This window comes from Mycteria americana, chromosome 7, assembly GCF_035582795.1.
Source record: "Mycteria americana isolate JAX WOST 10 ecotype Jacksonville Zoo and Gardens chromosome 7, USCA_MyAme_1.0, whole genome shotgun sequence".
NCBI lineage: Eukaryota > Metazoa > Chordata > Aves > Ciconiiformes > Ciconiidae > Mycteria > Mycteria americana.
The window spans coordinates 53,692,791-53,719,223 of NC_134371.1; the positions used below are offsets into that span (position 1 = coordinate 53,692,791).

A 26,433-nucleotide genomic window follows, 5' to 3' on the forward strand; every position below is an offset into this window, starting at 1 on the left:
AGCTGAGTAGCAGAATTTGGATGGCCTATGTGAATGTAACTACTGGAGTAGAATGGCTTCCCCTCTGGTGGGAGCAGGTGGATGTAGATTGGAGGGGTGAATACTGGCACATTGGTTTGACCAGCTGAGTTGTGTTTAAGATTTTTACAGCTCATAGAGTCCTGACAGACACAGAACTTTGACAACTATTATTTAAACAGAATATTCATTATAACTGTATTAATGAAAGATACTAGGGGAAGTGTGCCCAAAACAGTTGTTCTCTAACCACATTGTGAGTAAACAAATGGATAAAGTTAATGAAACAATAATCTCTAACTGCAAGACACTTTATTTCTGAAGCTAAACATGTTCTGCTGAAATAAAGAGGTCCTTAAATAAAAAGCTCGCTGGTTCTAAAGGTGATAATGGGCTCTAAGCATCTGATGAGGAAGGTATTTCTTCTCCCTTTACTAGTCCTAAATCCATTAGTATCTGCTTCTCCAGGTCTGGACATACAGTATAGTCTGCGTTTTCTTGCTCCTCCATCTCTTCTTTTGTTTTCTGAAGAGTAGTCATACTCTGAAGGAAAAACACATACCAGGCAATAATGCACTGTTAAGCTTTGAAACCTGTATGCGACCCCATTGCTTTCCAGTGGATAGTATCAGTGCTACCACAAATTAATGAAAAAAGGCATCACCTAGGGCTACATTAACTGAATTGTCATTTTCTTGGTTGATTAGTTGGTATTATTGGTTTAATAAACGATGATATTATTTGCCTATCATTTACCAAAGAATGGATAGGCAAAATCCTTACGTGATTAAAGAATGGAAGGCTGGAATCTCTCTTCCCTTGAAGGAGCAATGTTTATAAGGAAGTTGCCAAAATGTAACTTTTTGAAAGAGCAACTGATGTAGAAAGAAAAGCAAATTCATACTTGTTAAATGTCCATAGACTCTAATGCTCTTGCAGGAGTTTCACTTGACCAAGAGCTGAACTCACGTGAACTAAGACCATCTATTCCACTCCTAAGAACTGTAAATATGAAATAAGGAGCTGCTAAGCTATTCTGGTTATGTCCATCTTCATTTTTGAAAATACTATGGGAAATCCTGCCTAGCAAAACAGGTGCATTTTAAAGACCCAAAGAAACAAAGAAAGTTTTTTTAATTCCAAGTACAACATACTGTTTTCTCCCTCTGTGCCTCCAGCTCCATTTCAGTTCTGTTTTGGCTTGAAACTCTTGATGCTCTTGGAACTCTTGTTCGCAGTACTTCAGATATTTGACTTCTCTTTCAAAATAATTAAGTACGTTGGCATGCTATTAACACAATGACAAACAAGGGTCATTACATGCCCAAGACACAGAATTATTGCTGATGATCGAATGGTATTATTAGTTTATCTATATTGGGAATATAGATATCTCTATCCAAATAATTTGCACCAAAACAATATAAAGTAGTGGATTGAAACCAATTGATTTTGGATACGAATACGCATGAGGTTAAATAATTTTTATTACACTGACTCTGAGTAGATCATCCTTCAGGAGCCTGCACTGAAATAACTGAACCAGTTTTAGGTTACTGATTTCACTCAATCAGTCCAAATCCTCACTGACCCAACTTCAGGCACAAAGAAACCATAAAATACCATACTTCAGTATTACACTATGCATGGGATTCTGTGTTTTAGTTTTCATTAGTCTCTTCAACAACCTAGTATTTTTCAGTGAATATTTCAGTTAGAATGAATGTAATCCAAATATTAGTGACTGCTCCTGGGTTAATAATTCTGTGCCCTAAATACTGTAGTTCCAAAACACACATAATTTGGGCAGAAGCAATGTGTTTCCTCATGTTACCGCACTTAGTTAGCTCCTGCCTTGCTTTGGAGAAGTTACTTTTACTAAAATGAGGCTGCTGACCTGGTGTTACATTGCTACATACTGTAGCTCTGCACACAGCAAACCTTTATGGGATGTTTATAAACTATTTAAGTGCATACATAAACTTAACTTAAAACTGGGATAGGACGGGAAGAAGATTTTGTGAAGTAAAAATAACAGACTAGGTAGCAGGCAAGACTACTAGACTGGATGAGATGAAGACACTAGCTTGATCTTTGGCTGGGAGGCGGTGGAAAAGAAGAATTGAAAATGATGTGGAAATAAAGAGAAATTAAAAGTGTTTCCATTGTTCCCCTGGCCCTTTGGTACAGACAGTCCTTATTTCAAAAGAGAATGAATGAGTAGTAATGTTAGTAACAGTTTGCAAAATGTGCTTTAACTAAGCTAGAACTAGATGCTAAGATGTGTAAATCGAAGTACCAAATTTACGTCAATTTTTTTCCTGTAAATGTGGACAAGAAGGTGTAAAGAAAGAGAAACTCAGTGTATTTACATGACTATGCACTATATAGCATTGTTTTAATGCATGAAACCAGGTATCATTTTATGCATGTGGCAAAAAATGCTGAACTCTTTACAGTGTTTTCATGTAGTCAGGTTGGAGCAGTGGAATTCTGCCGTCACCCAGGTTTCCTTTAGGTGCCTCCTATCTGAGCTCTGTGCAAAGCCAGCTTTGCTACAGGTGATCTTTTGAGAATATGGCCATACTGATCTCAAATTAATTGCCATCCATTTGGAGGTAAGTTTTTCCAGGCAGGCCTCTTTCTGTGTTGGAGTTTTCAGGATAAAGTGTCACAGAGATTAATAAAAATTCTTACCAACCTCATTCCTCAAAGGATGACTTAGTGTCTGACAGATTTCCAGAACATGCAGTACTCCAAGATCATCAGAAACAGCTAAAAAATGCTGCTTTGCTGAAAGATATTTGACAAAAAACATATAAACAATCTAAATTCCAACAGTAACACATACCTCCACCTAAACACAAGCTACAGAGGGTTCATTTTTGTTGCGGTCTCTTTGGTTTATTGTTCACTGCAGCAAAAAGGCAGCCTTATTGCTCTCTCATTTTCTTAAAAAATGAAATTCCCTTTAAAGTTTATACTTTTCCAAACTCTTTTTTTTTTTTAATTGCTTTATGCCGTGATAGTGCGCTTAGAACTGATGTATGCGTTTTTGTATCTACAGTGCAGTGTTAAATTAGTGGAAGTATGTACTTATATAAGATGGTCTGTAACAAGGTTAGCGTGCCTTGGAGTCATGGGCCATTTTGCAAACAGGGTGGCACAGTAAAGTGCAATCACCATCAACATACGTGAGGCAATCCAGGGGCTGATGAAAGTGATTGTTGATTTGGAGATGTTCTGGAAATGAGATGGCTCGTGAGTTTTCTTCAGTAAGTCCCAAATATCTATATTTCCATCATCTCTGCCAATGAAGAAAACTCCTGGTCTTGTTAAGGACCAGTGTCCCGCAGTGTTTCTTCCTGCAGAGCAGCTTGACTGAAGGATCGGTCCGTTCTTAATTTGTTTGAAAACAAATAAAAGATAGACCCAACAATCAAACAGTACTATCCATTCACTGCTTCAAATCTCATATAATTTAAGAACATTCACAATTTAAATGATCCTGTTATAAAAATTATATAAATGGCAAAATTGGTATCACCTTCTGCAGATGAAGAGGAGCATTGTGGGGAAGTAAAAAAACTGATATCTCGCTTCCAGTCTATGAAGATAATCTGTCTATCTGCTGTTAAAATCTGTGGTCTTGAGATTTTGCCAGATGCAGCTAACCTGGATTCCTACATGAGAGGAACTGTAAAAAAACCCCACGTTTCTTTGTCTTCACATGATGAAAAGACTGCGTCCTAAATATGAGTTCTTCAGACCTGTTTAGCACACACTGCCTTTATTCTTTGGTTTCCCTAGCAGCAGAAATAATTTATTGAGAAGCTACAGTTTTTACAAGGTTGGAATTGAAGATCACTTCATTTTTTCTGTAAAAGGCAAGTTTACAAAGCTATTTCTAAAACATTTTTCTGATGTGTAGAAAAAGGAAAAGCTGCTCTTACACCCAATTTATTTCTAAAGCTTTGTGACTTACAAACATTTCTGAAAATACAGATTCTGAGGCTATTATAGTTCTGTCTTGTATATCTATCAATTATGTTACAGCTGTATTAAAGTTACTTACTGTAACCCCTTCTTTCCAAATGGCAAAATTCCGGCCTCCAACGCTTAGAATGATGTCTTTAAAAAATGGGGATCTCTGGAGAGTATTGATAGTTTCAGTGTGGATGGTGTATTTCTGAGTGTGCTTCTGACCTAATGGAATGAAAAAGGCAGTTGCTTGTAACTAGTGCTTTAGTGATCGTCTTCACAATGGGAGTTACGCAGGGGGAAACAGGAGTGCAGGATCCAGCACAGGCTTCAAAGATACTAGCTTCATTTTTTTGCTCATAAGGTATAGGAATTGGAATTGCCGCAAATCTAGTTACTGTGAAGTATGACTTCCATGATTTGTGCCAATAGGTACATAGAGATGCACCTGTGATACTGGAGAGGGCTTTTGCTGTTCTGTCATGATAGCTAAACTGCATACACTTTTGAGGCTGTACTGCTGAATCCTGGTGTCATCAGTGAGACAGACTATTATAGCAGAGGAGCAAGAACCTTAAAAAGACAGAGTATAGGTGCAAATATTTTAAAGTTAGTGATATATTAAAGTTTAAACAGGTATTGAGAAACTTGTACTTACTAACTGGTTTTGCTGAGTCACAACCAATTTCCATTTTCCAGTCAGAATAAACAATTTCTCCATCCTGTGATGCCAGAAAAATCAAGTAAATGCATTTAATATTAAATATGTTCTGAGTAAGTTAAAATGAAAGTTTGCAGCCAATGACTGAAAAAACACAAAAATTTTGGATCACCATTTTTCAGTTATGTATTGCCAAAACAGGTTTACTTACCATGATGTGTGTAGGCAGTCCTTCCTGCAGAATTAGGTGCTCAATTTTTACAATTCATGCTTTGCTCCAGTATTTGAGGAAAAGGTGATTGGAAGCAAAAAGGTAGCTAGAAGCCAAATTTTTATTTCCCATGAACCCAAAACTGGGAAAGATTTTGGAATTTTAGATACGTAGGGTACGTAGAGGGCTATGAATAGCTGGGACTTCCTAAAGTAGAAATAAGTTGTGGGGGACACTGTAGTATAAACATTTTCAACTGGCATTTGGGGAAACACTAAAAAAATACTACTAATCTTATGAGTTCTGGAATAAGGAAATACTGTTTGGTTCCTGATGGCAGGTAGTTAAGTTCAGCATATTCTGGAAATGTCTTCTAATTCTGCCCTTCGAGTAAGGGTTCATAGTCTACCAAACATTGGGGTTTTATTATTATTTTAAGCATGTAGCTAAATGCATTACATGGGAATAAAATGTGGCATGTCTAGAAAGATCTTTTTAGTTAACACCTGAAGAAAGCATGCAAGTCCATACATTTGTGAAAACTCTATTATTTAATTGTTCAGTCTTTTGGGTATCTTGGATTAACATTTTCATTAGTAATCTCTTATTTTCACTTACTTCAGTTCCAACAAAAAAGTCGGTGGAGATACTCTCTAGCGCTTTCAGATTTTTGCTTGAAGGAGTACTCATCTCTGTATATGGGTTCTCTTTGGCAGGTACTTCTAGCGTGTTCAGAGATTGCACCTTCTCTGGGAAAGGGTATGGATACATCTCTTTATTAACAATGGAATTTATCAGACCAAGCAAATCCTTTGTCTTATAAAGGTAGTTTATGGATAAGGGGAATTTCAGGAGGAGAGGTGAAGACAGACTGCCAGGTAAAGCAGCAGTTTTGCAGGTTAAGTGTTTCCTGGTGGAATCTCCCCGTTGCTGCAGCTGCCCTGAAATCAGTGCTTGCCGTACCCAGACAACTACTTAGGGTAGCACCGTTCTGTTCTTCAGTTTTACACAGCATCAGTGTCTCCGTGGGAAATGCCCCTATGCATCCTCTTTAGCTGCTGCAACCAGGAGCTAACATTTCAGCTCCAGGGAACGGCACAGCCTGCCTCCTGCAGTCTGGGGTGTGACGGTGTGTGCTGGAGCAGCTATGCCGCAGCAGCTCAACTGCCAGGAAGGCGTCTTCTGGCATGGTTTGCAGTCAGTCTCTCAGGTAGTCCAGCTCTTGGGCTACCTGTGTGTCAGCTTGCCAACTTCACAGAGGGATTAGTAGTGTGTCCCTGCCACAAAGTACCATAATAAGAACTGACCTACTACGGAATGTGAAGCGCTAACTTCACGTTCTGTAGTGAAGAGTGACACCTCTATCCAAAGCACTGCAGAAATACCTAGGATATATACTGTTACTCCAGGATTATTCTTCTAAAAATAGTATTCTATCAGGGCTGAAAAGGACATACTGTTTCAGGGATAAAGAGACTGGGTGGGGGACTGGCATGGGCTATTAAGTGAAACCTGGCAGAGTTACTGTGGATACAGAACTGCTCTTTTTGTATTCAGTACATGTACGTATCTTTGTAGTCAATACATGTATGTTGCACTTTGAAACGTTTTTCCCCAGATGCATTTAGCTATACAACATTTTGTTGCTCAGCTCTCATTATGTATATACTGAAATATAAGCTTATTAAAAACATTTTCCCCAATAAGGTGTAATAAAAATATTACCTGAGGTTTTGTAATGATAATGCAGTTCCCTTAAACTAATTCTGATGGGACTGTACTCTGTGTTGGTATCACTTTCGCACAGGTTTATCTGTTCAGAAAAAATGCATTTGCTAACTCATTTTGTCAGATCTTTGAGGTACAAGACTAAATGACTTTCTGCTGTAATGGAACACGTCTTTTCAGTTTGCAGTGTGTTTGTAATACTCCACAAACAGTATTTGCTGCCTCACGTGCCAGCACAGAGAAAATGCAAACCTGTTGTTTCTCTTGTGTTATCCTTTCCCTGTAAGGATTTTGCCATGTTTCTCGCAAAAAAACCCAGCTCCAGTGGTCGTGCTTGTTCAACAACTGTACCAGCTGCAGCTATTCTGAGCAGCACAGATCAGCAGGTTCAGATTTTTTTTTTTTAACCTAACAGATTATTTTCAGCCTCGCTTTTTTCACAAATGACTATGACCGTTTTCATCAGACTGACTGTTGGGTTGCCAGTAATTATGGTTCTGTTGACCATGACCGTGTTTCACAGTTTGGGACCCACTGAGACAGACAGGATGGCGGGTGAAAAGGCTGACAGCAACATACACTATTAATACAACTACTTTTGCACCTGCTGCAGTTTTTAAGAAACAGTCATGCTGTTTCTTGTGAGTTAGCTTTACAAAATGTGTTTTATTGAAGTCTTTCATTTCATAATCAGAAGGAAATTCACAAGGAAGACAATTTTGTGGAAAAATTTAAAGAGTTGGGAAGAAAAAGAATACATTCCTGTGGAGTTCTGGCCATATCTACAGTTTGGCTTGATCCTTCTGTTCTATATTTGTGTACAGTACCTTTATGAGAGGTTTCCAGCAGAGATCTAGGTGCTTAGAAGTATCTGGAACATCAGGGAGCATATCAAAAATTTCCTCCTCTTTTCCTTTCTCAGATGAAGGTTGTTCAGGAAGTTTGGTAGCTGGAATATCCCAAAATAATATTGAGCTGCAAAATGATTGTATAATATTATTCCCTGTTTTTGTTTCAAAGTCAGATGCAGTTTTCCACATATTTTAAGTTGGTTTTTTTAGCCTTTCATCTTCAAACTTTACATAGCAATACAGACTCTGAAAGGCAGACAAATGCTAGATACTTAATTGCTTCTTTTGTAAATGATGGCATATATTTCTCTATTCATCATTTCATCAGTTGTTAACTATACCAGAGCAGCTAGACAGCATTCATACAGTTTGCTTATGGAAAGTTACTGGGTGAAGTTACTGGTACTACCTGGGTGAAATTCCTGGAGGCTGAGAGAACTGGACAGAACCCTGTAGCAGGTAATCCAGTAATCCAAAGCGAACCTCATTCCCAGTTCCTGTGTGTACCAATTTATTTGCTGACATTCAAGGCAAATGGTCCTACTCACTTGAATCTGTCATCTCATTGGAGTTTTCAGCCCTCTGATTGTTCCTGTTGCTCTACTCTGGACATTCATTCACAGATTTGATATAGACAATTGTAATTTTCCTCATTGCGGACATCTCTTTCCCTTTTCTAACAGGAGTTGCTCAGGGACCCATTCTCTTCAAGGATGGCATTACAGTGACTTCCCTGCTCTTACTTTAGGTGAATACTCTTAATTTGGAGCCCTGGTGTGTGAGTAGTTTATTTCTTCCATGTGCATTACTTGCATTACACTGCAAACGTATTAGCAATTCATTCTTCTAACTTAATCCTTTAAGTCTTCTCTGTGTTTGATTACGAAAAATAACTTTGTATCATTACCAAATTTTGCTCTCTCTGATCCTCCTTTTGATGGCAAATATATGATTGAGCCCAGCCATGCAGCCTTGAAGCCTTAAGCCTTTTGCCATCATGAAAGCTAAACATTTATTTCCACTTTTTGCATTCTACCCCCTTGCCAGTCTTTCACACAGGATAATATTTGGTCATAAGCATTATGACTATTTAGCCCACAAAAGGGGAGATTCATACAGAATAATTTTGCCAGCTAAGTCTCCAAGTTTAAATACAGTTTACAGTGTTTCTGTGGCCTCAAAATCTTTAACAGCTTTTTGTGCAAGTCAGGTAATCAATGTAAGTGTGGGGGTGTGGCTCTCCAGGCCCATGCATGTGTGATCAACACTCTTCTTAAGGTATACACAGAATATAAACACATACATGTGAGGTTTTTCAGTTAATGAACCCTTAATGCTGTTACTGTAAAGGGCTTAACTGGCCAAGAACTTGATGTGCTTGTCTTCTGCATACAGAATTTCAGCTGTTCAGGATAGGCTGATAGGAATCCAGAAGTGTGCTAGTTAAATCATGGAGAATGCTCCATAAAGCTTTCCAAAGGAAACTGGAAGACATCTTGTAGAGTATGTATTGTATATACCAATCAGGGGAGCAGGTTACAAGCTGCACACAAATTCCAGCTCTGTTTTCAAAAGTAGCACCTGTTCGGTTGTCCTAAAAATAACAGTAATAATAATTACAGGGGGAGAAGATGATGAGAGACAAAAATTATACTCTGCTAAGTAAGTACTTCAACACATAAAATGGGTTTCTAGAAATTAAGTCACTGTTTCTGCTTGGGTAAGGTTTGAAAATCAGGACTTACGAACTTGTAGTTATAAAGTCAAGCTATTTTACAAATGTACTTCAAGTGAACTGATACCAGCTTTGCCTACTAAACACCCAAATTTTAAATTAAGTCAGCAGGATAAATACTTGCTGGTATGACTGCAAGTCAGGCCCTCCTTACGTTGCCATGTTTGTAACTTTTTCTTATCCAGCTTAACCAAAGAGCAAATCATTGAGAAATTTATCTCCAACAGTAAAGTGTACTGGGAGTGATATCTCTTTGCCAAGTTTACACCACGGATCATCTCTCTTAAATTATCACTCAGCTAGACCACACTGCAGGATGGTAGTGGTGCCTTCAAATGTTAATTATTAATAGTTTAGTTTGGGGGGGGGTCCTGCAGGTTTTATAGTACTTATCATTTACCAAGTAGTCATTGTTTTATACCAAATTTATTTTAATTTATTCAGAAAAATAAAGGAAAGATGTCAGGGGGGAACAAGTGATTATAGGCTATGCCCTGATCAAATATAATTTCCAGTATATGCAAAACATATATATTTTAGCTAAAACTGTACTTATCAACCATGTGGCAAAGTTTCAGCTACACTTTTTTTTTTTAGGCCAAATCCTACTCTTATTTTCATTCATGAGTTGCCTACCTGGAGCCAAAATGGTAGTCTCACAACCATGCAAAGCTGAATTAGGTTCTGGATATAACTTTGAACACTTTTTCATTGATATATAAAATAAACTGCTGATTTTAGGAACTGTGCCATAAAAACTGCAATGCATGTGCAATGCTGTGCACATTCCGTGTTTATGTAACAAAAAGTATGTCCCAGTACATGTTGCCAAATATTGACAAAATGATTCCTTTGTCAGTGTTGTTTATCAAGCATGGGTTTCCTGTATCTGTTATCCCAGATGAACATGAAAACAGCTTTCTGAGCCTAAACCTTGCCAAAAAAATCCCCACCCAACAACAAAAACCACAACAGCATTCTGCTATCCAATCCCTTTCTTCACATTCTACATCTGATACCAATTAGTATCCATGGGTACTACTGTAGCATAATTTAATAATGGACAGTTGTAGCTGCTTTCTTTTTATTATATATGTGCACCCTTATCCTCACTTTTCTGGTAATGTTGCTAACGACTGCGGTATCTATGAAGTCTTAAAAATCTGTTTTAAAAAATTATTGATGTATTAATTTGCATAAACCCTTTAAAGGTCTGTTTTCTTCCTCTTGACCTGCTTTTCCACTGTCATTATTTTGCATTTGACTACATTTGCATTTCAAATTAATTTGAGCAACCATTTGCAGTACTTTGAGCATCCAGTACTCCTGTAATAGTGTTGGACTCTTTAACTACATAGACCCTAAGTACTATGGAGCTTTAAAACCATCACAGAAAATGTAAGTTTTGAGTACGCAGGGAGCACCTAGAAGAATTAAGGTACCTACAATAACACCATTATTGGATGCCTAGATATTTAGGTAATTGAAATGATTTCTCTGAATTCTTGGTGGCAGGCTAGATTGCTCATAGTAGAAATTCAGCATATTTTAGATACGGAAGGCTTATTATAATTTTGAATTATAATTTTCAGTAAAGCTACAGAAATTTTTTCCAGTATGAGCAGATTCATATTAGACTGAGAACACAGCACAGTTGTAAAGCACAATGAACAGGACAAGTGGCACCAGATTATTTAACATTTAGAAAATGTAGTAAGAAATAATGAAGACTATTACAAATAATTGAACCTTTAATATTTTATCTTAAGTTTACACTATGATTTTGGAGGTAGTAGATTAGGAAAACAATAACAAGAAGACAAGTGAATTTTTAAACTCACCTCAAAATAATCTGGCAGCCAATGTATATCTGTTACTGGTTTTTTATGACTATACTGTATGGAAGAGACTGCACAGTATCTCACTAGAGGTGGCTCTGTGCTATTCTGCTGGACTTGCATAAGTGATGGCTAGAAATGTTTTAAAAAAAGAGGTATCTTAGTGTATTTCCAAAATACAATAGTAGACCTGTCAAAGGAAAAAGTTTACTTTACATACTGTTAATGCTTCTTCACACATTTCAGATCAGTTTATAGAACTTTCTAGGGGTCTAATACCTTCCCTTTGGAAAAAAAATTGGAAAGCATCAAAACAGGCCTTTGGATATGAAGCTCTAAAAAGAATTCCAACATGCCTCCACAGGCACACACACATCCACTTATGTTACTAGTTCCTCCTCTGCTCTTCAGTCTGTTTTCTGCTTATCCCCTTCATAGTTTCCTTCAACTGAAATCTGCTTCTCGTCTTCCAAGTTACCTTTTTTCTGTCCATAAACTTCCAGAATAACTTTCAGTATTATATTCAGCAACAAATGCTCTGTGTATTTGATAGGCTTCATAAGGCGAAAGTTGAGTATATGTTGGTGCCCGTTAAAGAACAGTCTTACTGAGGCGGAAGTCTGCACAAAATGCAGTAAAGCTATTAAGCTGGACTAATCAGGCAGAAATTATATTGTGATAATGGGTTTATTTCATGAACTCATCAGGTTTCTTATCCTTTCTAGTCTCTCATTGCAAAGCTTATCTACTCTGTTTTGAGTCAGGATATCTTCACCCATTTTTCCTCACAGACATATAGATGTACTGCAATATATTTAGAATGGAAGCATTCACCATATTAACAGCTGTTATCTGGATTCCATCAGCAATGGGTTTTGCATTTTGCAGCTTTTCTTCATGTTGAGAAATATCCCACAGTACAACCTACAAGGAGAAATGAGTAGATTACGAATTATTTCATCCTTTATATTAATATGCATTTTTTCAAATACAATTCATGGAGGTTTGGGGAAAAATAAGAAATTCACTCTCTGCACTAGAATTTATAGTCTTTAAAGTATTGCCTCTTCAGTCTGATGCAATCAGTTGAAAGGCTACACTTGTCTCAACCAAAAAAAAAAGAGAGTCTTTACAGCTTGACCTATTTATCAGTACTACAAAGAAGCATCGTACAGTAATGGCTCAGCTATGGAATAACCAGGCATAACTTCAGTACAGGATCAGAGAATTTCTGAGACTGTGACATCTGTCTTGTGACACTATGTGTTATTACGGATGTTGAGTACATCTCTTCACCCTTATTTTTATACTATAAGAAAATACAGAAATATCCAATTTTATTCTTAAACAGAGAATTAACACCTGTCCATTGATGCAGCCACCAGCAATGATATTTGGATCACCTGGACTGAACTGAAAGCAGTAAATGTCTTCAGGACACTCAAAAATTAACTAGAAACAAGAAAAAACAAAATAGTTGAGAAATACAGTCACGCTGATTATTTGTTCTCTTATTATTTAAACACTTGGCATATTTAAAAGTCCTGATTAAATACCTGAGGGTGGATAGGGTCAAAAAAACTCCAACAAAGTATTACTGACTGCTGCAGCAATGATTTATCAGAAAGGTTAACTTGCTCTTCATAAGAAAGCCGCTCTCTTGCTGACACTGCTATAATCCCTGATTGAGAGAGAAAATGAATTTTCTCAGAAGAAGCAATTCAAGTTTCAGCATGCTGTTAATTATTTTAAGTGCCTTATATTTATACCTTCTGAATACAGTGCAAAAAAAGCAAAAAAAACCCCAACCATGTATTTATATTTTTCTTTTTACAGATCAACTTTGAGGAAATTATTTTTGTTGCTTAAAATTAAGTTATTTAACAATGAATCGTAGAACCTAAGCATCAGGATAAAATTCAACTTTTTTGCTACTACTCCTTAATGGTGTGATACTGCACCTGAAATGATGTGACAGGCATATAGTCCTGGTCACCCACCATGAAATCAGATGTTTTGTAGCTGAATTGATTTCTGACACAGGCTGCCGTGTTGGCTATTAGTATGCTGTGCAGCTAGGACATTTATATAGAACTTAAGTGTGCCTTTAAGCCTGGCTGTGTAGAGCAATAATCAGTGGCAGGGAGCCAGAGGAGACATTACCAGCCAGGTAAAAAACTGTCTGGATGGCTGAGCCCAAAGAGTGGTGGTGAATGGAGTTTACTCTGGTTGGTGGCCGGTCACAAGTGGTGTTCCCCAGGGCTCAGTATTGGGGCCAGTTCTGTTTAATGTCTTTATCAATGATCTGGATGAAGGGATCGAGTGCACCCTCAGTAAGCTGGCAGGTGACACCAAGTTGTGCGGGAGTGTTGATCTGCTTGAGGGTAGGAAGGCTCCAGGGACCTGGACAGGCTGGATCGATGGGCCGAGGTCAATTGTATGAGGTTCAACAAGGACAAGTGCAAGGTCCTGCACTTGGGCCACAGCAACCCCATGCAACGCTACAGGCTTGGGGAAGAGTGGCTGGAAAGCTGCCTGGCAGAGAAGGACCTGGGGGTGCTGGTTGAAAGCCGGCTGAATATGAGCCAGCAGTGTGCCCAGGTGGCCAAGAAAGCCAATGGCATCCTGGCTTGTATCAAAAATAGCGTGGCCAGCAGGAGTATGGAAGTGATCGTGCCCCTGTACTCAGCACTGGTGAGGCCGCACCTCGAATACTGTGTTCAGTTTTGGGCCCCTCGCTACAAGAGAGACATTGAGGTGCTGGAGCGTGTCCAGAGAAGGGCAACGAAGCTGGTGAAGGGTCTGGAGCAGAAGTCTGATGAGGAGCGGCTGAGGGAACTGGGGTTGTTTAGCCTGGAGAAAAGGAGGCTGAGGGGAGACCTTATCGCTCTCTACAACCACCTGAAAGGAGGCTGTAGCGAGGTGGGGGTTGGTCTCTTTTCCCAAGTAACAAGCCATAGGACAAGAGGAAATGGCCTCAGGTTGTGCCAGGGGAGGTTTAGACTGGATATTAGGAAAAAATTCTTCACCAAAAGGGTTGTCAGTCATTGGAACAGGCTGCCCAGGGAAGTGGTGGAGTCACCATCCCTGGAGGTATTTAAAAGATGTGTAGATGTGGTGCTTGGGGACATGGTTTAGCGGTGGACTTGGCAGTGTTAGGTTAACGGTTGGACTTGATGATCTTAAAGGTCTTTTCCAACCTAAATGATTCTGTGATTTAGTATGCCTCGTGATGCTCCCTGGCACTCAGCAGAGCTATGTCCCGTTGTGGCTGTAACGTTCCTCACAAGTATTAGGCGTGCTACAAGAACCAGCCATGGGGAGAAGAACAACCGTATGCAGAGCCACCAGAAGGACCTGGCAGAGTTGCAGCCCCACTTAAATGAGCCTCATAAGAGAGAAATATCCCTTTCCTATGATCTCCACTTACACATTAGTGTGAGGGACTTTGCATGGCCTGTCTGAACTCTACAAAGAATTTGTCTGTCTCATTTTTCACTTTGTCTCAAATCAGCAATTCAGACAGACATACTAAATCAGTTTTGATTTGTTTTTAAATTTAAAAGCTGATAACTTTTATGAAAGATGCATATTTTGTAGCTATCATATAATACATGTCATTCAAGTCTCAAATCAGTATTTTAACCGCATTACCATAAATGGTTGGATGCCAGCAAACGCAGCTAATAGTTCTGTCCTTGAGATAGCGCAGATCTGTAAATGATTTGTATGCTTTAAGATAAACATCTGGCTTGCCACCAGAACTGCTTTCATCTTCTGCTAGGGCCTTCCAGTCATCAAAAAAAGCATTCATAATTTCATTTTGCTGCAATGCAATTTCCATTCTGTTTTGTGAAAAGAAAAGTTAACACTTTCAATAATCCAGAGGTGACTACTCAGTAGTAGAATCACAAATATTTCTGTAAAGTGGCAGCTTTTGTTTTACACAAAATTATGACCACAGTAGTAAAAAAAAAAAAAAAAGAAAGTATTAATTCCTCAGTGATGCATCACTGTAAGGAAACCCTCTTCCATTTAAATATAAATAACTAATTTTACCAAGAATTTAACTCTAGTTCTGTATGGATCAAGTACAGTGCAATTGTCCAATTCTTGTCCAAAAAGTGTCAGTAAGTGGGACTTGTCCCATGACGAAGGGCTGTAGGACAGCACCTTTGCTCTTCTGCATAAGCCTCTGCTTGAGTGAGCAGCGTGTGAAAGATCAGCTTTGCAGCTTGTTTGAAAAGATGTATCACTATCAACTTTATAATAGTTCTTAATATCTATTTAAACCAACATTCATATTTACGTGGCATACACTTCATGTTAATTTTCATAGAAACAAATATTAAGTTAATATTTGTTAGTATTAAAATAATAAACAAGAGGGAAAAAAAAAAAAACAAAACAAAAAAGTATATAGACACGAACAAAAAATCAGTATTTGACCAGACCAGTGGTCCACTCAGACAAGAGTTCTTGCTTGTATTCTATATTATTTCAGGTAGCCTTTGATGTGTATTGCTGCAGTAATTTTACCTTGAATGTACTGACGTAAGAAATTCTTTCAGCTTCTCAGATGACAGACTCTCCTCTTTCTCTTCATTTGACAACTGTCTAGGAAAATACTGCGTGGCTGCATTTTTTGGATAGGTCCTAATCAATTGGAATAAATTTGAATGTGAGTATAGAAACAATTTCAAAGACAGAAACCCATGTAATGTGTAAAATTAAAAGCTGAATATATTCAGTTTTTCTAGAAACTCTTTGGAAAAGCATGAAGGAAGAAAGATGCAAACAGAGCATCCAATTCTGCTCTTAATCAGTTTGTAACTGAGTAACTCCAGAAGGGCTGAGTTAATTTACATAACTTCAGTTGAGATCAGAAATAGTGCACAGTTTAATAAATAAGCTGATAAATATTTTCTCACTTACCATTTTGTCTGAGTACTAGCTTCTCTTACTTTTGGAACCATTTCTATGCCCACATCTTTTTCAAGCATTTTAATACTGAAAGTTTTGTCTTGATAGGATGTGCATTCAACGTAACTGCCTTTTACATGTGAAGCATTCGTATCAGTAAATGTAATTGGTGCACCAAACTTCCTGCGTACTCGAGAAATCATATATTTAACCTGGAAAAGAGATCTTTCTGTAGTTAGCAGAGGAGAAATTTTTTTGAAAGTTCATTGTGTAAAATGGCAGCGTTCATATAATTGTAGAATTAGTTCTATTGATGATTTCTGTGCTGAGTTTACTTACATTTCTGCATTTTGAAATTCTGAAGTGCTCATATAAATAACCTACATATGTAATGGAAGACAGGTTTGTATTTCTAAAACAAGAAGTTGCATTTAGGTAACATTTTGGATTACTGCTAGTAGGATGAGAAAACTACATTTTCTAATTCATGCAATATCAAAATTGCACCTTTAAAGGATTGATTTGCAGGAGGTCTTATGTAATACTGCATTGGACTTCCAAGACTTTTCAGCCTTTCCCTCTTAGTGCGATTCTCAACTTTGGGTGAGGTATTTCAGCTTCCCTTGCAGTGCCTAGGGAGAGAAAAGTACCCGGAAGAGGATCCACAAAAATTTGAGTGAGGAGTTTCCTTATAGTGAGAACTGGGAAGAAGGGATGTGGCTTGACTTCTACCCACAAAGAGAGGTAGGCACTTGATTTCAGGCAGTAGAGAGGTATTGCTTTGTCTTGGATTCATAGCCAGGTACTTTTTCCCAGCACCTCCCACAGAACTGGAGAGGAATGTAGACTGAGAATACTTCTGAGTGGACCTTGCCGGCAAGATAGAATACAGAATACTTGGACTGTGAATGTGGGTTAAATTTAGTGATTGTGAATTAGCTTTAGAACAATCAGACCTCTTTTTTAAGTATAAGCAAGATGTCCAGTTGCTGAGAACTATCAAAACGTAGCCACTTTTCCCTGAACAGGGATTTAGGTATTGAGTGAAAATCACTGATGCACAGTTAAATCCTTGGAGATGCCCCACACATCACAAGTTAGGTGACAGCTGTGAGTGGATCTATTTTTGGACATGTAATTTTCTCAGTATAATCTGTAGGTGTAGTTAATCAAATATGTCCTTCTGTAAAGTCCGCTTGTAATACCTGTAGTCGGTAACATTTATTCCGAGGTAGAGAGCCCTTAAAAGTATTGTATGCTACTTAAATGCCATCTGTATAATGAAATAGAGTGCACTGGGCTCCATGGAAACAGAACTAGGTCCTTAGAATATAATTACAATTACTCGACTTGTAATCTGGCCAGATAGTAAATTGAGCAAAAAGTGGCAGAGATGCTAATGACCAAAGATGATCAGGACTTTTGAACTTACAGTTTAGAAAGTAGATATGTCCAATGCAGTCTCACATGCCTTATTTGCAGGATTTAAAGAGAATAGAGTTGTAAAAATAAAAATTAATAAAAAAGTTTCTGCAGCACTTCCAGTTTTTGTTAAAAGTTGAGCTATTTCTCTATTTCTCTCTTTTTTTTGTTTTCTTGAAAGACCCCAAGCAAAACTAGGATTGCAACTTCCAGTTTGTGACTTTTTTTTTTTAAGGAACTTAAAATAAATTTGGGTTTTTTATATTTATTTGATTGACTAACATCTGTTGATTCTGACCTTTGTAACAGTGTCTTTAACAGATTCTTCTTCAACTTCCTTTTCACTGCCAAGAGAAACCCAAGGTTTGTGGACAGGAGGCTTATAAGGATGGACTTCCAGAGTTTCCTCTCTATTTTCTTCTTCTTTTTCTTCTTTTTCTTCTGCAGTTTCTGGAGGCTGTGACATCAAACAGTGAGAAATGGTACTTTTTCAAAAATTTGTTACTGAACTGTAAGTATGAACTAGAAACCCAGTTTTCAGTCATTATTCACACATTCTTTACTTTTGTCTCAATGCAGTAAGTCTGGCTATTCTGTGCCCCTGGGTACAATTGGGTTAGGTCCCATTCATTCATTTGTGTATTAGAATTTTCCAATAAACATTACTTATTTAATATTTCACTACTAAAGAGAGACTGTTGTCTTGAAAGCAAATCACTGTTATATAAAAAGAATTTATAGTGATTTTCTACATTAGGCCCGCCTGCCTGGAATTGCAATTTGCTTTTCTATTAATTGTTACTTCTCCTGATGCTGGGTGACAAACTCATGTTGAAAAATTATATAATCTATCCATAAACCTTCTCCTATGATGCAATGCACAAGAGGAAATATTCTATGTATCTAGCATTATTTAGAACTCGAGAACATTTTAAGGTATGATTTGAAGAATACATTTATATACATATTGTGAAAAATAAATATATTTCTTTGAAGATGTCCAATATATTATAATCTTTTATTTTTATGTCTTTCTTAGAAACCTGGGTCTTGGCAGAGGAAATTAACGCTTATGATAAAAATGCAGCAATGGGGGTGATACTGGCCCTCTGAAGTAAAATACAAAAATTTAATTAAGTCTTTCTCAGTATAAAAGATATTTTTACAGTGATACACACATTTTTCCATGATCAGATTAACCTTTAGAGAAACATACTGGCATGCCAAGTACATCAGATGCTTATGAATACAATACCATTCCTGAAGTATATGTTTGAGACAAGATTCTGAAATATTCATAGATAGAACAATGCTGTGGTATACTTGGATTTTCTTACCTTCAGAAGGTTTTCCTTGGCTTCCTCAGAAGCAACAAAGTAAAAGTTCTGTCCATACTGGAACTTTGGATCAAAAACTACCAAAAGTTCTTCCCCTGGATATTCCTATTTTAATTAAAACAATTAGTGGAAAACTGAATGCAAATAACATACAAAACAGACATGAGCATGTGACTGGCAAAGCTACCACTAGTGTAAATTCAGTATCTTTGGTTAATCTTGTGTTCTTAACAGAGAATTTCATGTGCTAATTGAAAGGAACAGATGGATTTTATTTTGTAATAAAAATAAGTCTGGGACAAAACTAATCTTTTCATACAGAGAATTAAACAGAAAAGAAACTGTTTTAATGATTCGCAATAAATAGGCTGTGAATTAGTGGAAGCCAAAATATGTGAAGCTCTGCCAGTTCACAGAATCAAAACTGATAATATTTATGTTGCTTTTAGCATATTTTCAATCTAAAGTTAGTAAAAAAAAAAAAAGTGCATGGTGAGCCATGAGAAACTTTTAGCTGACAGTGATCCGTGGCCTTTGGATATTACAGCATTAGTGTTTTTACACAGAGTCAAACAAGGACAGACCTTATCATTAAAAGAATATATACTCTGAGAGCCTGAAGTCTTAAAGTGAGAATAAAATAAGCTACATACTAGGACAACTTTTTTGACAGGGTGGAAATCAGAAATTGTAGCTCTTGTTTTCAGGTCCTGAATGATGTCCTCTTTTTTAATAAGTTTGAAACAATTTTCTTCTGTGACATCTTCATCAACTCGGCAATTAAAAATTTCTTGGGTCTTTGTAGTGAAAACTAAAGGAAAGATTTCTGGGTGGCCTATGAAAGAAAGCAAAATTGCTTGATAAACAAATTCAGAGTGTTGTTTAAACATAAACATATGCTTTAATAACTCTGGGTCTTTCCTGTTTCCTAGCAGAATGCCTTTGTATCTCCTCAGCTTAGTTTTTGGTATTTTGGAAGGCATGGAATACAAATTATATATTACATTTTGTTAATCTTGGAAGACTCTACCTAACATTTCCTACTTAATGAATGTTATTCCTAGTATGAGAGGTTTTTTTCCTCTTGATCAACGGGTGATTAGGAGCTTTAGTGAAGAGTCATTAATGGACAGGTTTTAATACATTAAGGACAAAACTGCATGGCTCTGATTTAAGAGAGCTCTTGAATAAATATACTCTAGTCCTTCCCTGTAGAGCAGTGCCATGTTAAGCCAATGTTTAATCTAGATAAGGCTTCAACACCCTCCCAAATAAGGATGCTTTTCTGATTTTGGACTTTCATCATCCTCTCATCAAGTTCAGAGTGCAGTTGAGTCTATTTCTCACTAAGCAAGTGAGACTAAAGCAAGGTCACTAAGATTCAAGCCAGATATTTATTTTCAGCTTTGCTGGAGAATATATAGCTGTTGTTTTCTACACACATGACCTCTGTTAGGTTCATTCATATTAATTCAGAACAAGCTATTTCTTATCCTGGCTCCAGCACTCTTATCTTCATTGGTTGTAGTGAGGCTGGGTGCAGTTTGGTGACCCGTCAACTACACTTTGCAAACACTCAATCTGAAGATGATATACAGTGCTTCTTGTTAAGTGTGTGTCAGCTGTATGTACGTAACACTGGTCCTTCCCATACTACATGTTCTGCCTTCCAGCTTACATAACAGCTGTAAGTGATTAAGATCATTATAGGCCCAGCTAGTTGAATCCTGCCACCTAAGACTCTTTTCTTCCTTTGCAATACTGCCATACTAGCAAACTCATGCTCTCTGTCTCAGCTGCCATAGTAAGAGCATTCTTCATGAAGGCCACTATGCTTTTGTCTGAGAAGGCTAGCAGATGTTCACTTTGAATGTTCATCTTTTTGATAAAATGGAAAGTGTAAAAGATTTAGGGACATGTATACATGGGATTCTGGTGTACTGAAATGGGCTGGCTTTTGTGATAATAGCTCATACTTTCTATCATCTTTGTTTCATTCTCTTTTCTTAGAGTTATTTAATATTTTATCTTAATTCACAGTACCTGTGTTATTTTTATCTTTGTGTATGCCTTAAATTGAAGCTGATATCTCTAAAATGATAATATTGACCAGCTGGCTCAGCGTGTTTTGAGAAGCCATCTCTAACCTAAGCCAACAAGGACTGACAAAACGATAAATCCTCCTTAATCTCTACCATTCGGGAAGCTAAATCTCTGCATAAGCCTATCACATACTACCTAATGTTTGATGAATCTGACATTTATCCTTTAAAATCTTTCAATGCTGCTCCTCCACTGCATCCACTCTGCTATAATCACCCACTAAAATTAATGACATGCATAATGCTTCTGGTACACCCTGCACTATATCTAGTATGATTTACTTAGTATTCACTAGTCATTTTGTAGCATACACAATCCATTTGTAGCATGCACAGTCCATTAGTTCACTTTCTTCACAAGTTGTAGTCAATATTGCATGACGTTCCTTTTTGATATCTTGGAGATGTCCAGGATTTCTGTGTGGATGCTTCCAAAAAATACAAAATCATAGGGATGTTGATTGGGAAAGACCTCTGAAAGTCATCTGGTGCAAACTCACTGTTGGTAACACCAGACCAAATCAAGTCTCATTTATCTTCCAGAGTCCCTGTGCTTGCCTTTTTGACATCTACTCTCTGTAGCTAATGAGGCCAAGACCTAGGTTCTTCTTTTGCTGATCAATTTGGCTATGAGACCAGACTAAAAAAAAAAGTGTTTATTCCAGGGTGGTTTGAAACATTTAATCCTTGTAAGGAACTGCAAAAGTCGATCTGCAGGACTCCCAGGTCACCCTAACCAAGGGCATGAGGCCTCATTAGGATGTCATTAGGAAGCAGACTCAAACCCTAGTACAAACTGCAACACTACAGATATACTTTACATTTCGATATATTGGAGCAAAACATTTAGACCTCCTTTTGCAAATTAGATTTCATAGGATAGAAAGAGGATAGAAACCTAGAGCTGCGCACCAAAACAGAATACAATTTCCACCCTCTGCTGTACACAGCTGGCTCACAGGACAGAATGGACAGGAGAGCAAAGGAACAAGAAATGTGTGCATATCGCAGTCCTCAGAGTTGGTTATGTGGCTAGTGCAATTAGGAGGGCTAGAACCTACAGAAAACTTATAAACATAATTTGCTGGTTCTTATGTGACTTTTTTTCAGATTATTCCCATGGCTCAAATAAATTAAAGTAAATGCGAACAATTAGATTTTTTTTTTTGATACATCAAAAATCCTAACCAGGAGTAACTGTTGTTTATTCAAGAAGCTTGTATGATGTTATTTAAAATGCTGAATCGTGCATACAGCCTTGTCCACAAATGCTAATGCTAAAAAAATCCTCTCAGAGAGATGTAGGTTTCAATGTCAAATGAAACAATACAAGCATGCACTAAAGTTAAGCAAAAATACAATAGACATCACTACAAGAGGGAGCAGGACAGAGAGTCTAAGTGTGTTTTCTTCAATGCTCTATTCCTCTAAGTCCAAGTTAAAAACAAAGTAATGATCAGAATTAAAATATGTACATCTTTTAGTCGAAAGGGCTAAAATTCTGTATTATAGAATGCTATATTATAACAGATTCTATAGTATAACATAAGAAGCTGGAATTCTTACAATTATGAACATTTTTATTGAATGCTCTTTTCCAGTAAAAAGTATGTAGCATCTAATCAGAGACTTCACATTGTTTTTCTAATAGTAAATTGTACTCATACCATTTGTAACAGTCAACAGCTCTTAGCGCTATGAGAACTTCACAAAGGACCAAGAAGCAGTAAGAGAAGTAAAGAACACTTGCAGGTCTTACGCTAAGGAGATACCATGCATACAGTTTAAATCCTGCAGACAGTGTCTGCATACAGGAGCATTATTTTCCTGCTTTTAGCGACAGGTTTCTAGCAAGAGTTTAGCTATTACGGCTCTAACCTTATTTGCCACTAGGTGGAGGTAAAATTCTCTCTTACTGACAAAACGAAGTATCTCCAGGAGCACCGAAAATACATTTTTTTAAAGTAACACTTTCATCATCTGAGGGATCACTTATTGTCCATTTTCATTAATTGCAGCTTCGCCATTTCGGTGATGCTATCAGAGTGCAATTTTCACTTCCACCCGTGTGCTCATAGGATTATGTAGGAAGACAAGTGATTTATGATTTCTTTAAAAATTACCTAGTTTGTGTATTCCTAGTTTGCCACATTGTTTTAGCTTTTAGCAGTAAAAGCTGTACTGTTAAAAGCCAATTAAGAAGATAACCCTTTGGGCTGTTCCTGTAAATTGTAGATAAATCTTACATTGACATCAGTTTAAGTTATATCTGAGGAAGAATTGCATAAATCAGAAGAAAAATCCAACCAGAAATGTGAAAAAAAAAAAAAAATTTAACAAAATCTGGTGTTTAAGAAAAAAGAATATATTTCAATTCAAATAAGTCCATATTTTAGCTCTTAACTATGGCCACACTTAAAACTGCACTTTTCTTGCACATAAGCCAAAAGAAATGCTTGATATCTTGTGACTTTTAAACAGCAGATTTTTTTCCCCTACAAAGCAAAAGATGTTAATCAATGTCTATTGATATCTATGATTAAAAAACACAAGTGATATGCTAAAATCATCTTCTCACCAGATTTAATAATGATTTGACAAAGATCAACAATTAAAAAATGATTAAAATATTTCAAGTTTTTCTTTCAATTGCTTTAACTATTACTAAATGCAAACATTTTGGTTTGTTTGTGATGCTTTTTTTCCCCCTGATTTTGTTGTGATGCTTTTTATTTCCCCTTATCCCAGCTCCTCTCAACCCAAGATAAAAACATCTTCTACAAACCCATACCTGTTTCAGCATTCCTTGCTGCACTGCCTGCTACTCAGTGGCACTATAATCACTACTGTAATAGCTGCATTTCTTCATTGTTTTTAATTTTTCTCATTCATAAAAAATCTTTCCTTTTCATTCCCTGGTATTAGTAACACTGAAGCTTCAAAATGCTTAAAGTATTCCAAAACTATTACTTTAAAGCCCAGTCATCATAGCACTTACCTATACCAACCATAGAAAGATCAACTTCATCTTTTTTACCTGAAATATAACAACATGATGTATCAGTAATTTTTCTTCCTAACAAAGTAACTATACAGTCCTTTCCTTGTTAGGGCAATATTTAAAAGCTCTCTATATATTTAAAACTAAACTGTGAAGAGGAAACAAAAAATAATTTCTATTCAGTTCAAATTTAACACAAGAAATGAGTGAAGCCTTTTAAAATAGGTCTGTATCTTAAGGAGATGTTAGCATATTTTGAAACTATGGAGATTTAAAACTAATTTTTATTTTGAGCAGGTGGTCTGCATAAGAGAGAAGCTGTAAGAAATCTGTCATCTTGTGGTGCACACTGCAGTGTCCATGGATGGAAACTGCACTGACTGCTACCGGATCGCACCTGCTTGGGGCAGTTACGATGCAAATCGTGTCATGTGAAGAGGAGATAAATGGGCAAGGCTCGCTAACATCGGACAGTAGCAGAACTGGCAGGTAGGAGCAGATGTTAGTCCCCTCTGACAGTGGTGAGGTGAGCAGGCTTGCTCTGGGTGGCAGGGTGCTGCAGGAGCCAGGCTTTCTTCAGCTCCTGAGAGAGGGTCTGCAAATCTCACAGCAAGGTGGGACAGGAAGAGATTAGCACTGATGTGCAGAATATTCTCTGCAGCGCAACTATTAATCAGCTGGGAGGGAAAAGGTGATTAAAAGATGAAAGTAACTTCAGGAAGGTGGCTGTCACAGCAGAAAAAAAATCCATGAAACAAATAAAACCCAAGCAAGAGTACATTCCCACCTTTCCTGAGAATGTGCATGAATCGCTGGAAAAAAGTATTTGTATATAGCAAAGGCTCATTAGCCTTACACTTCATTAACTATACATTTTATAAATGACACAAGTGAGATAGTATCTCAGCACATCTTGGAAAAACCACAACAAAATGCACTGCAAAATTAAATTGTGAGACTTTGATATATTTCCAAGCTCTATTATTGTACCTTTACAGTGTGATCCTGAGCACCTGAACTCCTGCTTCTGGGGGCACCTCTCTCTGCCTGAAGCTCTCTCCCTGGGCTGTTAGCTTTTGTGAATCTCCCCCCTTAATATATATTAAGCCTCCCAATTTCTCATTCAATACTACTGTTATGACACCACAGACTATTAAATCTAAACTACCAAGACAAAGAGTAAATACTGCAAAGTAGCTTTGTTATGTTCCATATATTGGTTACAAACCCATCGTCAGTAATTGTAGATCTCTCATTTATATAAAATAGCATATTCTAATTTATCTCATGTTTACTGAAATGCATGGGCCCAAAATAATTAAGGTAGCTGTCATGTGAGACCAGATTACTGCTTGTTTCATTGCTGCTGTACCTTACATACCAAGCTGTGTTCGTTTTCCTTTTGAGGATTCCTTAGCTTTTTTTTCACCTTTCTGTTTCTTTGCCGAGGTTTTTGGACCTTTCAAGGAGGTCTTGCCGGATATGAGATTTTCTGTCATTTTTTCAGATTTCTCTAGGGAAAGATACATATATATCATCAATAAAACTTTAAACAGACAATGGAATGCACCATGTATGAGTGAAAATTTGGTCCATGACTTTATGTAGTTTATCATTACAGTAATATTTTCATACGTAGCCAAAGGAATGTTCCATAATTTAAAATCATAAACTGTATTTTGATATGATATGTAATAGATGGAAATACTTCTTCTGTCCAGGGTGATTAAGTATGGAAACTGATTGTCCAAAACAGTGAAAGGTTAAATTAGGATAGGGGTTTCCCTTACAGAAAGTTAAGGACCTGAGCTACAGTGGGAAGAGCGCAGGTGAAAATTCTCCAGTTGTAAATATTTGCCCCAACATCCTTAAGTGTAAATATTACTCAGCTGCACAAAGCATTTCTGTGCTTTTCTATTTCCAGTTCGTTTTTCAGTGTAGCTCTGTGGAGGACAAAGTTGGAAGGAAGTTGTATGCATAATTACATGTAGCAACCACATAGCTGGGGACGACACTGTATAGAAGGCTACTCTTGTTTCATTTACTCTCCTTCTTCCCAATATCTAGAATAAGGATGAGAACTGCAGCGTAGAAAGGCTCAGTTCCATTGCAAAGAAGGAAATGCAACACAGCCTGCCCACCGTACAAACCGGACAGCACCATCATGTGGAAGGTACACACATAGCAGCCGAGAGAACAACTACATCGGGATGGTCCAAACCCTGGTAGGAGAAGCACTGAAAGTTGTTTGATGTTATTGAACAGCTAGAGACATTCAAGTGCGATCAGGACAGTGGGACTCCCAGTTTGTTTGTGTGTCCCCTCTTCCATGTTCCCACTTTTTTTTAAGACTGTAAACTGACTGGGAGAGGAACCATTTTTTAAATGTCTACAAAGCACCTACAGTATTTGGATGCTGTTAGAATTTTAACACTAATAAGAGGAAAGCAGATGCACTTATAGGGCAGAAAGAGACGGCACCTTCAAGAACTCTGTCGTGACATAACTATTTCTGATGAACTCGTACAGGAGCTACAGCCTGTCAGCACTCACAGCACATGTGAACAGCCCATTTACTGTTAAGATGCTTAAGGTGAAAAGGTGAGTTTATAAAATAAATGTTCT

The 26,433-nt window shown here is 37.4% G+C and overlaps 1 protein-coding gene and 1 long non-coding RNA gene across 5 annotated transcripts in view; one reads left to right on the plus strand and one right to left on the minus strand.

The window, feature by feature from the left end:
- Positions 1-313: 313 nt before the first annotated feature.
- DNAI3 (dynein axonemal intermediate chain 3) overlaps positions 314-26,433 on the minus strand; it is a 30,844-nt gene continuing 4,724 nt past the window's right edge. For 2 of the 4 annotated variants that reach the window (XM_075508478.1, XM_075508479.1), the window contains exons 2-22: positions 25,190-25,321; positions 23,806-23,844; positions 19,359-19,540; positions 18,706-18,810; positions 17,667-17,825; positions 15,959-16,158; positions 15,563-15,679; positions 14,678-14,868; positions 12,580-12,704; positions 12,386-12,475; positions 11,858-11,947; positions 11,027-11,155; positions 8,971-9,044; positions 7,427-7,574; positions 6,597-6,684; positions 5,490-5,620; positions 4,658-4,721; positions 4,094-4,224; positions 3,213-3,417; positions 2,720-2,811; positions 1,121-1,306 (exon numbers count right to left, since the gene is read on the minus strand). In XM_075508478.1, the coding sequence (XP_075364593.1) occupies positions 1,121-1,306; positions 2,720-2,811; positions 3,213-3,417; positions 4,094-4,224; positions 4,658-4,721; positions 5,490-5,620; positions 6,597-6,684; positions 7,427-7,574; positions 8,971-9,044; positions 11,027-11,155; positions 11,858-11,947; positions 12,386-12,475; positions 12,580-12,704; positions 14,678-14,868; positions 15,563-15,679; positions 15,959-16,158; positions 17,667-17,825; positions 18,706-18,810; positions 19,359-19,540; positions 23,806-23,844; positions 25,190-25,307 (2,664 nt within the window). In that variant the 5' untranslated portion in view covers positions 25,308-25,321. Of the gene's footprint in view, positions 562-1,120; positions 1,307-2,719; positions 2,812-3,212; positions 3,418-4,093; positions 4,225-4,657; positions 4,722-5,489; positions 5,621-6,596; positions 6,685-7,426; positions 7,575-8,970; positions 9,045-11,026; positions 11,156-11,857; positions 11,948-12,385; positions 12,476-12,579; positions 12,705-14,677; positions 14,869-15,562; positions 15,680-15,958; positions 16,159-17,666; positions 17,826-18,705; positions 18,811-19,358; positions 19,541-23,805; positions 23,845-25,189; positions 25,322-26,433 lie in introns of those variants that run through there. The other 2 variants (XM_075508482.1, XM_075508481.1) reach the window with 2 other exon arrangements.
- Positions 8,138-26,373, plus strand: LOC142412743 (uncharacterized). The gene is made up of 3 exons (XR_012776598.1): positions 8,138-8,198; positions 24,106-24,297; positions 25,876-26,373. It is a non-coding gene; the product is annotated as an uncharacterized LOC142412743 (long non-coding RNA).